At 36.0% G+C, this 14,144-nt stretch overlaps 1 protein-coding gene across 6 annotated transcripts in view; it reads left to right on the forward strand.

Annotated features, from left to right (window-relative positions):
- The window catches only part of ZFHX4 (zinc finger homeobox 4), a 170,036-nt gene that overhangs the window by 136,645 nt on the left and 19,247 nt on the right, over window positions 1-14,144 (forward strand). For all 6 annotated transcript variants that reach the window (XM_073229724.1, XM_073229729.1, XM_073229726.1 and 3 more), the window contains exons 5-6: window positions 1,870-1,938; window positions 9,431-9,544. In XM_073229724.1, coding sequence (XP_073085825.1) covers window positions 1,870-1,938; window positions 9,431-9,544 — 183 coding nt within the window. The remainder of the gene's footprint in view (window positions 1-1,869; window positions 1,939-9,430; window positions 9,545-14,144) is intronic.

Below are 14,144 nucleotides of genomic sequence, written 5' to 3' on the forward strand. Positions count from 1 at the left end.
TTTGGTATAACTGAAAGAGCTGTGTATTTAGTCTTGAGGCCCTGGGAAGCTTTTATACAATCCTCATCTTGAGATTCATTTGTTTCAGGATATAGAGTGTAGACAAGTATTTTGAATAAAAATGTCCTAGGTGACTTTGATATGCCTCACTCTGTCCTTAGCTGAGAATCTATGAGGATGAAAGTTCTTGAGGAACTCCCAATTTATTGGGGGAATGTGCACAAATCATGTACAAAATTATACATCATGGTGAGTGCAAAACATACTTATAAGTTAATCATTGTGGGAACACAGTGGAAGTGACACTTGCTTTGGGTTTTCAGGGAATAATAAGAGTTTAACAGGAGAGGAACAAAAAGACAGCCAAAAAGTAAAAAGAAAAGCATTGACCAACACGAGAGACTTCCAGGAGGACGAAGGTGGGCTTTGTGAATGAAATATTGGATGGACATCAATACTGTGATCAATACGGAAGTTATTTCTGGATTTATAAGCAAGACTGAGGATAAATTCTTCCTTCCAAGACTGATTTAAGATATATTTACAAGAAAACAGTGTTTTCTGTTGTTGGGTGGGGAGGGCACTGAGTGTTTATTATAATTGCACGGTTTTAAATAGATTGCCACGAAATCTTTTGTACATAGCACGAAAACAATCAGTAAATGCAATAATAGTGCCTTGGTGTGCACTTCTGTTGTCAAGGGTAATTATTTGTTTAATTAAAGCCTTTGGAAAGAACCAGAGATTCTATTGCCTAGAAATATTAGATGAACATGAATCTCATCAGCAGTGTAAGAACTGTGTGACAACTTTTTCAACCTTTCAGTAAGATCTGGCCTTTTTCTTGCTTTAAAGACCACATCACATTATACCTTTATTTGTATTATTTTCTCATACAATTGTTGGTTATTTATGTAAACAAGGGAATTGAAGCTTAGAGGGGTTACCTAATATACCTAAGGTCCCATACCTAGAAAGTGGGAGGGCCATGGTTTGCACTCAAGGCGTTTTGTATTCTTGAAAGATAGCTCTGGAGATACTGTGGCAGATCAGATTGGAAAGACAAGGGACTCAAGGCACGGAGACTCTTGTGGTGGGTATTGAAGTTGTCAGGGAAGAGAAGACGACAGGGAACTAGAGAAACACACGTGACAAGAGACACTATAAAATGGAGTCAACAGCATGTGACCGGGTGGAAAAAGAAAGAGCTGTTGAGGGTGATTTCTGAGGTCTATGTTTTTTTAATAGATTTCCCTACAACAGGGAACACAAAGGACTTGTGCAATTAGATGAAAATAATGATTTGTGTTTGGGATTGAGTTTATCAAACCAAGACATTTTTAGCACTTCTGCTTAGGAGCTCAAATAGAAGATCAGAATAGAAATGTAGATTTACTGATGATTTGGGCTTTCTTCAAGTGCTTGTTTTTTGCTTTGATTTCTCACATCAGCTATCAAATATTGTGTTTTCTGTTTGTTTTTGTTTTTGTTTTGCTACCATGACAGAGAAGTAAAAGTATGCTCATAATTTACGGAATGTGCAGTTGTCATTTTAACACATAATCCTATAATATAGACCTGGCCACATACCCAAGAGGTAAAAATCAGAATGAGTCTTCTTCCTGTCACATGTTGTCTACATTGTATTTGTTGTGTGCTACTTATCAGAAGTAGATCTAAGCTTACTACTCCCCAGACTCACTTTGCTAACCACTGCTCACTAGGGTATAAGGTGTGCCAAAGTCTCACCTGAGCTCTACCTGATGCTCATCTTGTTGGAAGCCATATTTGGGGTTCTTGTGATACTGGCTATGACTGCAGAGCTGGACACAGTATTCTGATTACCTTCCACTCTGGTGTCCTCTGCAGAAACTGCCTCTTTGGGAGCCAGGACCTGTGAGGATGATCTTACAGAGCAGCAGTTGAGAGCAACCTCAGGTAACTGCTCTATTCCTTCTCAAAATCTTGTCTGTACTAAATGAGTTACATTTGTTACCCCCAAGTTTATGTCATAAATGTATTTCTGTAATTGCTATAATTAGATCTGCTCACATCCCTTGTACAAGTATGGCAAAAGCGAAGTCAAACATATATATCCAATATTTGGACATATGTGTTAAGTAACTTGTTAAAGAACAATTAACTTCTGCTGGGTAATTTCTCACATCTACATTTATATACTATGAAATTTCAACTAAATGGTCAGTATTATACAAAGTATAGACAATAAGCCAAATAGTATTTTTCCCCAAGTCAAAAACCTGGTTGATGGATATTGACGGTGGTTATTTTTGGTAATTAGTGAGTTAATTGGATATGCACATCAACACATTTACTAGTCCCTGCATATTGCATATGTATGTGCATGTTAAAAAATGGCAACTTCTTAGCTGCATTATAGTCAGATAATTAAAAAGGAATTCACCCATATTTCTATAACACATCTCATTGATTTCTGCTATATAAGTATGTTCCCAGTTTCCAGGTTTATACAACTAGAATAATAATGTACTATAAAGAATAAAAAATGATTATAAAAAGCCCTTCATTCATGAATATGGGGTATTGAAATACTTAAACAACAATTTGTAGGTGAAAACATTCCTCCAATAGAAAGTGAGAACTTTGCTCTTAAAAAATTCTTCAGAGTTAAGTTTACCTTTGTTTATCATGTCTCATGAGCACTGTTTTTATTTTAGGTTGTTTTTCCCTAGAAAACTAGAGAGCTTATTTAGGATAAAATAACACAAACCCAGTTCTGCTCCCCCACCTCAAGCCAATCAAAAGATTTCATTAATGACCAGATTGGAAGTAAAAGGGAATAAACCAAGACTGTGATAATATCAAACTGAAGAGAGGCCACTTCCTGTCAATACAATTCTTTATTGTTTTTAAACAAAGACACTAAAATCTACATCTTCACCTCAATCTCTCTGAGAAGGTTTATATCGAATACTCCCTACCTTCTGGATATTTTCATGGAGACGTTTTACAGAGAAGACAAATTAACAAACTCCGAATTGAATTTCTTTTTCTGTTAAACTATTTTATCCACTTTTCTCCATCTCAAATTTGTGACATCATGCCACAGACCTTAGTTACTCCAAGTAAGAAAATTGGGATTATCAATTTTGCTCAAAATATTAGTGCCAGGGACTGCTGGGTATGTTACAAATAATATAGATAATACTTACCTCATTTTTAGGCACTATTTCTATACAATTAAGTTACTTTCAGATTGCAATAAATGTGATAAAGGAGCAAAAGAGGTAACGTACTAAGCAGAAGTTCTCAAATTGTGAGCCTCTTACAAGCATCACACAACCCGGGAACATGAAAGAATGCAAATTCTTGGATCTTCTGCCGAACTAACTGAGCCAGAAATACTGAGAATGGGCCCTAGCAATCTGTGGTTTAACAAGCCCTTTGGGGGATAGTGATTCCCACCAATGTCTAAGGATCCCACCCATGTGACAGTTGATGAGCTGCTTTAGAAGCAGTGGTCAGAGAAGTTTGCTGAGGAAATAGCAGGAAGATAAGTCCTAAATAATAAAAATGAGTCAATTATACAGAGTTCTGCATTCGCACAGAAGTGGGGAGAAGTTGGTCATGTCTAGGAAGAGAAAGAAGGCTAACATGGAGACAGAGATTAATGAATGAAGCAGAGAGTAGAATAAGGTGCACTTATAAAGGTAGGCAAAGGCTTGATCATATTAAAGAGTCAGTATGTTATTCAAAGTGAACTAGGAAGCTATGGTAGGGTTCAAGCAGGAAAATGACTTGATTTTAAGTTGGGCAGCATAAATTGTAGGAAAGCAAGAGCAAGCCTAGTTGAGACCGTTTAAAAATACAGGTAAGCAGTTAAGGGTACTGGTAATGGAAATGGGAAGAAATAGATTTAATGTACACTAAATATTTTGAAATAAGAAATAATAAGACTTGCTGATGGATTGTATGCATATGAGAGGGAAAGACAGGAGTCAAGAATGACTCTTGCATTTGGTGGATGGTGATGCTGTTAACTGAGGTGGTAGAAGCCAGGTGAGCTGTGTAGAGGGAGGACCAAGAGCTCTGATGGGGCATGTTTAGTTTGATATGCCTTCCAGACATCCAAATGGAGATGTAACATTTAAAAAAACGGATCAGAATGAGATCATCTAGGGAGGTCATTTTTTTCCCCCCCAAGTCAAATATTCTTTGTAGGTACAGAAATAGAGAAGAGAACAGCGCTTCGGACCAGTGCTGGAGCCACTCCGATGGAGGAGGCCCCAGCAAACGGGAATAAAAAGGAACTTTCAGAGAATTAGGATGAAAATCATAATAGGTTAATGCAATGAATTTCAAGAGGACCTTTTTAAAGAAGAAGAGCATAGTAACATCTGTTAAGCAAAGTTAAGTAAGACACAGACAAAAAAGTGGCCATTGAATTTCACAGCATGGAAGTCATTGGCTGCTTTGAGGAAACCGATTGGTGTGAAGCCAGGCTGGAGAGCGTTGAATAATAAAAGTGATTTAGTAGAAAAAGAAAATGAGAAACGAAAAAAAAAGACCAAAAGCAAACACACAAATACTCCTTTTAAGTTTTTTTTTTTTTTCTGAAGGAGGATAGAGGAATGGGATAGAGTCTGGACTCCTTTTCTTCTCCCAGCATCCCACCTAACAAGTATTGCCTGCCTTCTATACTCCAGCACTGTTCTTGGTGCTTCTGGCACAAAGATAAAGAAGACAATCACTGTTTTCAGTATATGTGTACCTATTAGAGGAAGAAGGCAATACACTGATATTTTCCGCATACTGGAGTAAGTTGTTTGACTTCAATACACAAGAAAAAGAAAAAAAAATTACCCAGAAACATTGATTCTTGTTCAACATTCAGGAAAAATTTTTGGAGAAAGAAGCAATTAATAGTACTAAAAATAATACAGCTGATATTTTTAATACTTAGTGTTAAGCTCTGGGCTGACTGATTTTTATCTATTATCTCATAACAAACCTATGAGGTAGGTATTATTAACTCAATTTTTACAGATGATGAAACCAATATTTCCCAAGCTGGGCTTGAAGGAAAAGTAGGAGTTACACAGTGGAGAAAAGTTGTTCTAGATAACACAAAGAAATATAATGGTGTATCTTATAGGAAGGAGGAGGGCATTAATAACAGTTGCATGTTTCTAGAACAGTGGTTCACAAAAATGATCCCAGTACCAGGTGCCTCAGCAGCACCTGGAAGCTTAGGTAAATTTTCAGGCCTCATTCTAAATCTATTGAATCAGAAATTCTAGGGGTAAAGCCCAGCAATCTGCATTTTAACATGTCTTATGGGTAATTATGATGTCCTAAAGTTTCAGATGAGTTCTCGAGCATTTATGTCCGAGGTAGGAGGTAAAGAAAGATGTAACTGGGCTGGTAAACAAGTACCAGATATCTTGGAGGTATCCTTGCCACATATAGAAGATAGAGCTTTTCCTTAGAAAGTGATAGGAGTCACTAAAGATGTTAAGTAGAGAAGGCAGGTTTAGCAGGTGAAATGGAGGATAGATTTAGATGGGGTGGAGACTGTGCAGGGAGACAATGGAGTCCAGGAGAGAATCCCCATAAGCCAGTTATCTGGAATAGATGCTTAATACTTAAAACTAAAGATGTTCAAGTTACTATCCTGTGCTTCCTCTACATGATTACCCCATGGGCATAAAAATATACAATAATTTCCTTAAAAGACTGAGTATTCCAAAGCCCAATTATATAATAAAGATAACAAAGCAATGGGAACCAAGTACAACTAGCTGGAGCTTAGAACAGAAGGATATCACTGAAGTAGATTTGCTTGGAAATTATATGATCATTTTATAGAATAGGTGAATAGTGATTTTCCAATCATTCAAAGCTATTCATGGAAAACTTTTGTTTTAAATATAATTTGGATATGTGTAGAGTAACTTAAAAGCTCATCATTTTAGACATGAAAAAATGCTAGGGGCAGTCAGTGTAGAGTACTTCTATAAGGTAAGACTACAGTATTATTTTGTCTTCTTACTATTATTTTGCAATGTTTAAAATAAAATGTATTATCACTTATTGGAAAACTGGGAAGTTCTACCAGACCCTAATGCACATTTGAAGCTTAAATATGTTCATATCGTAAACCTTAACATATGAATAAAAATTGTATTTTTTATATTCCATAAGGCAAAAGAATAGTTTACAATATATATGCTTGGATACAACAGTATTATAAAGTCCTCTAATCTAATACTTTCATTGTTATTACATGCACTATATTAGTGAAGAAACCTTATGATGTTAATGAAGAATCTTTCATTTCTTATCAAGAAAATAAAAACTGCTTTTGCATCTTTATTTTGGAATTTTATGTAATGTAGTATCTTTATTTCAGAATTTTATTGAATGGAACTTATAGAAGTTATGTAATTTCAGTTTTAAGGCATCCCTTTAATACACTTAATGCCATATACAAACATATATATATATATGCATATATGTTATACACATAAACACTTTTTTTTCCTATAAAGCATCTTACATTTTATTCCATTTTTCAGTTGAGGAAATGTGATACTTAAAAATTAGAATGTAGGCACTCCTTCCTGTAACCTCAAATTCAACTGCAGTTTTTCTGAAGAAAGTGGTTTCTCCACATTAATACTCTTGACTCTAAAGTCTATTTGTAAAATGAATGCCAAGTTTGTTTCAAAAATTCTTTTTGAGAATGAAAATGATCTTTTTTCTAACTTTAATGAAATTTTATGGTCTATAGAAGTTACCCTTTGATTATTTTTTGCATGATTAAAAATTTGCAAATTCTGTGGCTCCAAAGAGCCTACCTGTTATAAACAGCTTTCACCTTCTAAACCACAAAATGGGTCTGAATTGCTTGAGCATTAGAACTAATTGCCTGCCTACTTCAAAGGAAGAACCAGAAAAGAAGTGGAGGGGGGGCAAGTCACAGAAGCAGAGGCGGTGCGGGCAAACCCATCTCCAGAGGTTATGAGTTGTGGCTTGGAAGAGCTCAGCAAAGTTATGGCCTCAGAACTGCTGTTTGCGATTAAGTTGATGGGTCGAGCCTACCCCACAATCTTTCCCGGCTGCTGACACAGAGTCTTTGTTCACATTCAGATTTCTCAAACTGTTGCCAGGGTCAGGCTGAGGTCAGACACCACAGTGATGTATAGAAGAACATGTCTGGGAATTTCTCTCACACTTAAAACACATACGAGTAAATGAAGAAGAAGACCCTGGAAAAATTGCCTGATGAGACCCAGATTATAGTAGTTTTTTCGTTTAGTACCTTCATAATTTTCGTTTTCTTCTCCTGACACACATGTTTTATTAATGTGAGTTGCGATAGCCCTTACAATTTTATGTCCCCTCAAGATAAGGACACTCGGTAGCACTCTGACACTTCATTTTCCAGCCCTGGGGGAAAGGTCCAGTAAATCTACTCAGAGAAGTCTTGCATCCTTTCCCCAGGATGAGTTGAAAAGTAATTGCCATGGGCTGTTGTAGGTCATGGCCTGACACTGGGGGTCGCGTCATGTGTGTGGACTTGGCAGGGACACAGCCCAGTCCAGTCATGATCTCAGCCTTACAGTCTCAAAGCTGAGCCAGGCAGGCCACTGCCCCACCCAGCCCAGCCCCTGCGGGGAGGAGGCAGCCTGTGTTTGATCAGTAATTATCACTGTTGGGGAGAAGCAGGCTAGAGCCCTAAGAAGTGTGGATTCTCTTCTTAAAGTAAAATGTCCATGTGCATTTGCCTGAAAGAGAAGCTTCCCTTTCTGATGACAGACTCCTCCCCACCCCCACAACAAGGACCTCTCTGCTGCTTTTCTGCAGTGGCACAGTGCAAGGATGGAATGTGTGGGTTTGTATGGTGCCTTTGAGGACTGACAGTTGTAAAAACTCTTGTTTCAAATGTGTTGAATGTCCTGGTTTCCCCTTAGCTTTCCCTCACAGTTGAGTTTCCCCCAGTGAGCCCAGGATGGACCCCTCTGTTTTTTCTTGCTTATACAGTGGCAGAGCATGCATGGCTGGCAAGTGAGGCACTAAATAGCATTTTTTGTGTGTGTGTGCTCAGCTGCTACATATGACAGTGGATATTTCATTCTGCTGTCAGAATGTTATTAATAAAACATGGAGTGTGGAGAGGACCACGATTTCCCCTTTCAATCACTACAGCATTTGCAATGAAAATTTTATGCAGTGTGTAATTTTCAGTTAATGCTTGACACTTAAGATGTCCATAGCAGCATTTTGTATGGTTATTGAAGGGTTAATTGTATCATGTTCTCTGAATAAAAGCTCCGCTTATCAAAAGCAAATAGTAGAGTGTATGCAAATGTGTGTCGATGACCTTTTGCCTTTCCAGGGTTAATTTATATGGTCATTAAAGATTTTATGAAATTGAGCAGCCCAGGCTTCAAATTCCATTTTACCTTCTTCTCCTAATTTATGTAATTCCTACCTGGACAGGGGAATATGATTTTTATTTTTTTGTGCTGCAATGAAAACAGCATGCCATGCTGTGGGGAGTTGAGAGTCTGGTTATCTGGCATTACTCAGATTGCTAAAAATTCATTAAAATGTGACATCAGCACAGTGAGAGACAAATGATCACAGGATGAAAGAGAACAGTGGGCCTTTCAAGGATTAGTGCTTCACAGACCCAGCATAGAAGCTAACTGCATAAACAGATTAATCCACCAGCAGTGGCATAGCTAAGATTTACAGAATAATTAAATTGGGTTGAGTTACTATGAGGATTTCCATGTAATCTAGCTGGTGTGAACCCGTGAATGAGGTGTGGGGTGATGTGGTTGTCATAGAAGTACACCTTCTTAATGTCCTATGCCCTGGATAGCTCCCCCTATAGAAAAAAAAAAAGAAAAGAAAAATCCTAGTGTGGCGGAAGTTTTGAGATCTCACTCTATGACAGATTCCAAAAAATTCCTCTGGGTTCTGAGGACTGAATGAAGGACTGAATGCAATCTGACATTCAACCTGTTGTTAACATATTATTTCACAAAGAATTTTCTCTAAGAATTTGAAAAAATTGGTTTGTGCTATCTATCCAAGTCCATGGAACAGAAGGTCCATGTTGCTTAGAAGGTTCTACTATCGAAATGACAGAAATGCCTTATAGCCATTTAGAAATCTTGTCTAGCTTTAACTGTACTTAAAATGATTTCTTTTAATTTAGTACTGGCACGTTTTCTCAATGGATGTAAAAGAAGTTGCTTTAGATAAAACTGACTTCGGTAGAGTCAGTAGGTTCTAATAGAGACTTATGAATAAATGTATGCATGTCTGCAGATGATCTGTAAATAACGAAGTTTTGAAATGTCCACGTAGGTTATTTTAGTGTACATTTCTCTGGGGTTTTCAATCCGACTGACTGGTCTGCCTCTCTTAACAGAAGAACAAAGTGAGGCAGAAGGCACTATTAAACCCACAGCAGTGGCTGAGGGTGATGAGAAAGACACAAGGGAGAGAGACAGGAGTGAAGGCAAAAACCCTAATGAAGACTCTGGTAAGATGCTAGAATCTTTCACCTTTCCTTCCCCCACCCCCAACCCCAACCCTGCAATCAGCGCTTCTTTGACACACTCCCCTCAAAGCTTATTAAAAGCTTTTATTCATTTTAAACTGTCTGAACATACCCACCACTATTCACTGCATGTGCGTTTTGCATGTGATTTCTATCAGTAGCCTCCCATTGACCTATTTTTAATCATAACCATCTGACAGAATAGATGTGGATAAGTTGAAGAATATTACAGGACGACCAGTGAGATTATTTTTTAATCAAATCAGTTTGTGTGCTTGTAATTTTTTAAGCACCTTTCATTAATCTTAGCTACACTTGTGATTCCTCTGATGGTATATTAATTTTTCATAAGCATGAGTTTAGATATCACTTGAATTTTTTTCATTTAGTCACATGCACCCACACATACCACGTAACCCTAAAAATAAATGTTATTTTTTCCTTGCTCTTTTACAACTCACACTCAGGAATTTGCTCTTTTTAAGGGCATCTATTTGAGGCATTTCAAACAAAATCCAGTGGAAAAGTTTACAGATGATTCAGCCTAAGAAAGAGGAAATATCATTGAAAAGGGATTAGGTGCTGGGTAATTTTGATCTTCTAGAATAGACAAATCCCAGTAATGAAAGCTACTGTCTTTGAAAACAAACCTTCATGTCATGACATTTACTTGTGCACAAACAAACCTTAGGCTAGCATCTGGTGTGGATACCTAAGGCTTTTTTCTGTGTTTGATTTGGCAAATATATGACTTCATCCATGCTTTGTATGTATGAGATGGAAATCTATGGTCGCAATGAATATTACATTGGATACTTTTGCTGCACGCTATACCTAGTTTTATTATGTTGGACTCATTGAAGCAGAAGAAGTGCTGAAACGGGTTCAAGCCTATTACTTTCAGGTACTCATCTATCTTTTCCTTGAATTCCAGTGACAGCCGTATATAAAGAAGCTTGTTTTCACTATGAAGACATTCGATTGTGCAAAAAAATACCATCTTTATGTGCAAGTTTATTTAAACCTGAATGATCCCACATTTGTAATTCAGTCTTTGCATATCTAATCTGCATTTCCCTCAAAAATTATTTGAAGGCCCTGCCTTCTCCTCACCCCACACAGTTCAATGTTAAATTTCTCCCTGGAGTCTGGAGAGAGAGCACCACTTAAATTTGCATCTAGGATATCATGGCTAATGTGATTTTAATTTGATTTAAACAAAGAGGATCTCAGGTTGGTATTGAGCATAAAGTGATGTAAAAAAGATATCATAGCTGTGTATTACTACTAAGCTAGGTCCTCGATTACTGACAAGGAATTTGAAGTACCTAGTGATCAGTTAAGGTCAAGGACAGTGTCATCTAAACCTCATTTGAGAAGAATTGGAAATAGCAAGGTAGTCAGTTTATTCACTCTCTAGGATAGTCCTCCTCAAAGCTAGTTGCTCGACTAGTTCAGGGAGGGCAGGATTCTGTCTTCAATTCTCACAGTGGTACCAAAAGAAACTGCAGAGCCTGTCCCTCCCACTTTTCAGAAGAATGTGCAAAACACAAAGATAGCCTAATTCATGTTCACTGAGTGCTCATGTTAACACTTAGATATATGACATCATGCTAGGTTTTAAATATCTAATGCCAGGTATAGGCTGGATCCTGGGAATTCTTGAAAATGGATCCAGTCTTACCAAGGGAAGAGTCCTGTTTGAAACACACCACAGCTGCAGGGACTCTCTCTCCACCAGTACCATTTACTGCTGTGTATAAATAATGAGCTCAGTCACTCCCTAATGGCCTGATGAGTTATTGTCCTTTCTTGGGCTCCTAATCGTACCATCCAGACAAAACTTGGGCATCCGAGAGGATACAGAGCATTGCATAATGGTAATTGTTTAAAACAAATTTTTACTCCTTTATAAATGTCTCCCAGGTATATCTATAGGGGTAGAAATGGGATTTAAGTGCTAACTAAAAGCAATTACTGAGATGCAAATATTTACCTTGAAACCTCCTGGATTTCAAGACAGTTATTGTTATTAATAATGAACATGAACAAAATTTTGTTTTCTAAATTGAATCTGATTAGGTGAAAAAATTATTATATGGATATTTCTCCTTGTAAATATTTCTAATGATTGAGTAACCACTTATGTATATATCATTTCTTTCTTACATCAGTTATAAATGTCAAAAAATACTGGCAAACTTATAAATTAATCACTACCTTACTGCGTTAGATGGGAAAATAGCATGACTCCACTTTAATACAGAATTTCCTAGACAGGAAGGAATTAACACATGTTAGGGAGACTATGTTTGTGTAAGCTGTTGTGCTGTATTGCTGACATTAATCTCTAGGACTAGAGCTTTCAAAATGAGACTTGTAATATGCAAGTTATATTTGTTGAATATTCATTCATAATAGAAAAGCCTCCTAATGCCTCATTTATATTGTCATTTAAATCTAGTGCCACTTTAGATTAATTATAATCCAAATTATAGCTCTGTGCAGTACAAGAATTAATATAGAGTTTATCCAGATTAATACATTTGCATTGAAAATGTAATATGTCTCTGCCATGGCCAAGGGGACCACTTTTTAATAAAGGAGTAAACATCAGGAAAGATGGAAATTAACCTTCATTACTGCAATTAAAATTATCCTTTCATTCTAGTCTCATTAGAAAGAATACTGTACCAGCAATTATAATTTAGAATTATTTGGAGTTGAATAACGTCTTCTGTTACATCCAAGTTTTATAGTATTCAAACTTTAACAAATACCACTGATTGATAAATAATAACTCAGTATTATGTTTTATTGTTTTTCAAGATTTGCTTTGAGTACATATGTGTTATTGGATTTTCCTTACTTGTTATGAGTATAAACCATTTGACAGCCTTCTGTATTTTAGGAATTGAAAATTATTAAGTAGGCGGCATCTGAATTGAAATGAATTATGTCATTTTTATATTAGCAGTCTCATGCAAGTTAAATAATCCCATAACTGACAGATAATCATTGGCTCATCTAGTTGGCAATTTAGTCCACTTCCTTTTTTTTTGCTTAAATTACACTTCCTTTTTTTTTGCTTAAATGCAGTAAAATGGCAATGTTTCTTGAGATTATTGTGATGTCCTTAATGACACAAAATGAATTATGATTGTATTTCCAAATTTTGTCTATGGTAACAAGTAGGTTTTTTTATTTCAAATAAAGTTTCAGATAAACTGTAAGTAATCACAAAACTTCATCAAACCTTCCAAAAATTGACTGGTCCTTATTTAATATATAATGTTTCTAGGATAAAACAATGAAAGAAAAAACAGAGTTATTTCCTATAATTTACCAGAGAGGCCATAACACCTGAGATAGTGCCCTTTAGTAGCAAAGCTTGCATGCAACTTCCATCATCTTTGCAAATAATCCTGATGACCTGCTTTATTCTCAAGAGTCTGTTTTTGTCTTATTGCATCTCAGCATTCTCTGCTTCTTTTTATCAATGGCATGCATTTCTGGGGTGCCCAGCTACAGTTAGGAGCCTAGTCTTTATAACTTCTTTTAAAATCAGAATATAATGGTTTTTAGGAAGCTTCTAGCTTATATTAAGATCATGGTCTTAATTAACTGATTAGCCAAAAAATATTGAAGTTGACATATAGTAGGTGGAACACTATAGCCAACAGTTATCACAATGACAAAGAATTAATGACCCTAAAACTTAACTCTTTCTTTCTTGATGCAGCATGGAATGTCAGTAAATTCAAAAACAATTGCATTGTTGATGAATATTAATAAATATCAAAATAAGAACACAGATTAATTATACCAATGTATCATATAATCTTCATAAAATATTTTAAACCTTGAAATCAAGTTTTGATCCTTTATATCACCAATATTAGAGCATATATGCTTAGGAAAGTAAGTCCATACTTACACCTTTAATAGATTTTAGGAGTTTCTGGAGGTTTATTCTATTTCTGATGTTCCATAAGGTCTATAAGCAGTAAAAGTCATGGACATTCTCTTTTAACTTGTATGTGACTGTCTTTGGTAACATAGGGAATTGGACCAACTTATTTGGTCATGACTGATTCTACCATGTACACTGAAGGAATATGACATACTATTAACATATTCTTACCCATTAATGGGGAACTTCTTAAGACATCTTCCAGTCTCACAGGAGAAAGCAACTGACAGACATTTGCTGATTTAAATGGCAATCATTTTAAACAACTTGATCTGACACTGTAAGCAGTAAATTTTATTTGCAAATACTATATATCATACTATTTTCTGTTTAACACTTCAAAACAATGCACAAAATGTATTTTGCTTTGAATTAATTATGAAATAAACATTCCTGTTTTTGACATATCTTTGGGTATCAAATACTTGGATATTATTTAATATTGAACAAAATTCTTCAGTCTATCTCAAATTTAAGCTCATTCAAATATAAATATGAGAAATATTTTTTCAAATATCTAGAAAGAATCTAAATTTCTCCAACGCATATGTATATATGGTACAAAAGTACTCATTCAAATAAAATCTAGTATTTGTAAATCTGGAAGTC

Source organism: Manis javanica, chromosome 2 (assembly GCF_040802235.1).
Source record: "Manis javanica isolate MJ-LG chromosome 2, MJ_LKY, whole genome shotgun sequence".
Classification (NCBI taxonomy): Eukaryota; Metazoa; Chordata; class Mammalia; order Pholidota; family Manidae; genus Manis; species Manis javanica.